Raw genomic sequence first — 480 nt, forward strand, 5'->3', positions numbered from 1 at the left:
TGAATCCGCAGTGATATGAGAAGTCGCACCAGTATCCATATAGAATGTATCATCAGGTGGCTGTAAGGTCATCGAGCTGTATGCTTGAGCAAAGTCAGTTGGCTGTAGCAGCTCGTTGGATGGAGCAAGGTAGGCTTGAGGCTGGTCGTAAACAGGGGGCCTAGGACGACTCTGAGCAGCAGAAGAGCGACCATGTGTTGATCCACGTGGGGAGAAAGATGACTGCCAATGAGGAGCTGTTGGGTAAGGACACGGAGGAGCTTCCCAGTAAGAGTTCCATTGAGGGTAATACGCTGCTGGAGGTCTGTATGCTTGGTGGAATTGCTGCGGTGTTGGCAGTAGGGGTGGATCCATCGACGGAGAGGCTACTGTATGAACAGGCTGTGGTTGTCGAGGTCCGCGTTTTCCTGATCCTGAACGGTGGCTAAGGTGAGTCCCACGATCAGTCGATGAGGTTGTGGCAGCAAGAACAGATGATGA

General features: G+C 52.5%; 1 protein-coding gene across 1 annotated transcript in view; it reads right to left on the reverse strand.

Annotated features, from left to right (window-relative positions):
• Window positions 1-29: 29 nt before the first annotated feature.
• Window positions 30-480, reverse strand: part of LOC113341950 — a gene marked incomplete at its 3' end in the record, with an annotated part of 918 nt that continues 467 nt past the window's right edge. Inside the window, exon 2 of the mRNA XM_026586650.1 lies at window positions 30-413. Coding sequence (XP_026442435.1) covers window positions 30-413 — 384 coding nt within the window. The remainder of the gene's footprint in view (window positions 414-480) is intronic.

The sequence above is a fragment of the Papaver somniferum genome, unplaced genomic scaffold (genome assembly GCF_003573695.1).
Source record: "Papaver somniferum cultivar HN1 unplaced genomic scaffold, ASM357369v1 unplaced-scaffold_32182, whole genome shotgun sequence".
NCBI lineage: Eukaryota > Viridiplantae > Streptophyta > Magnoliopsida > Ranunculales > Papaveraceae > Papaver > Papaver somniferum.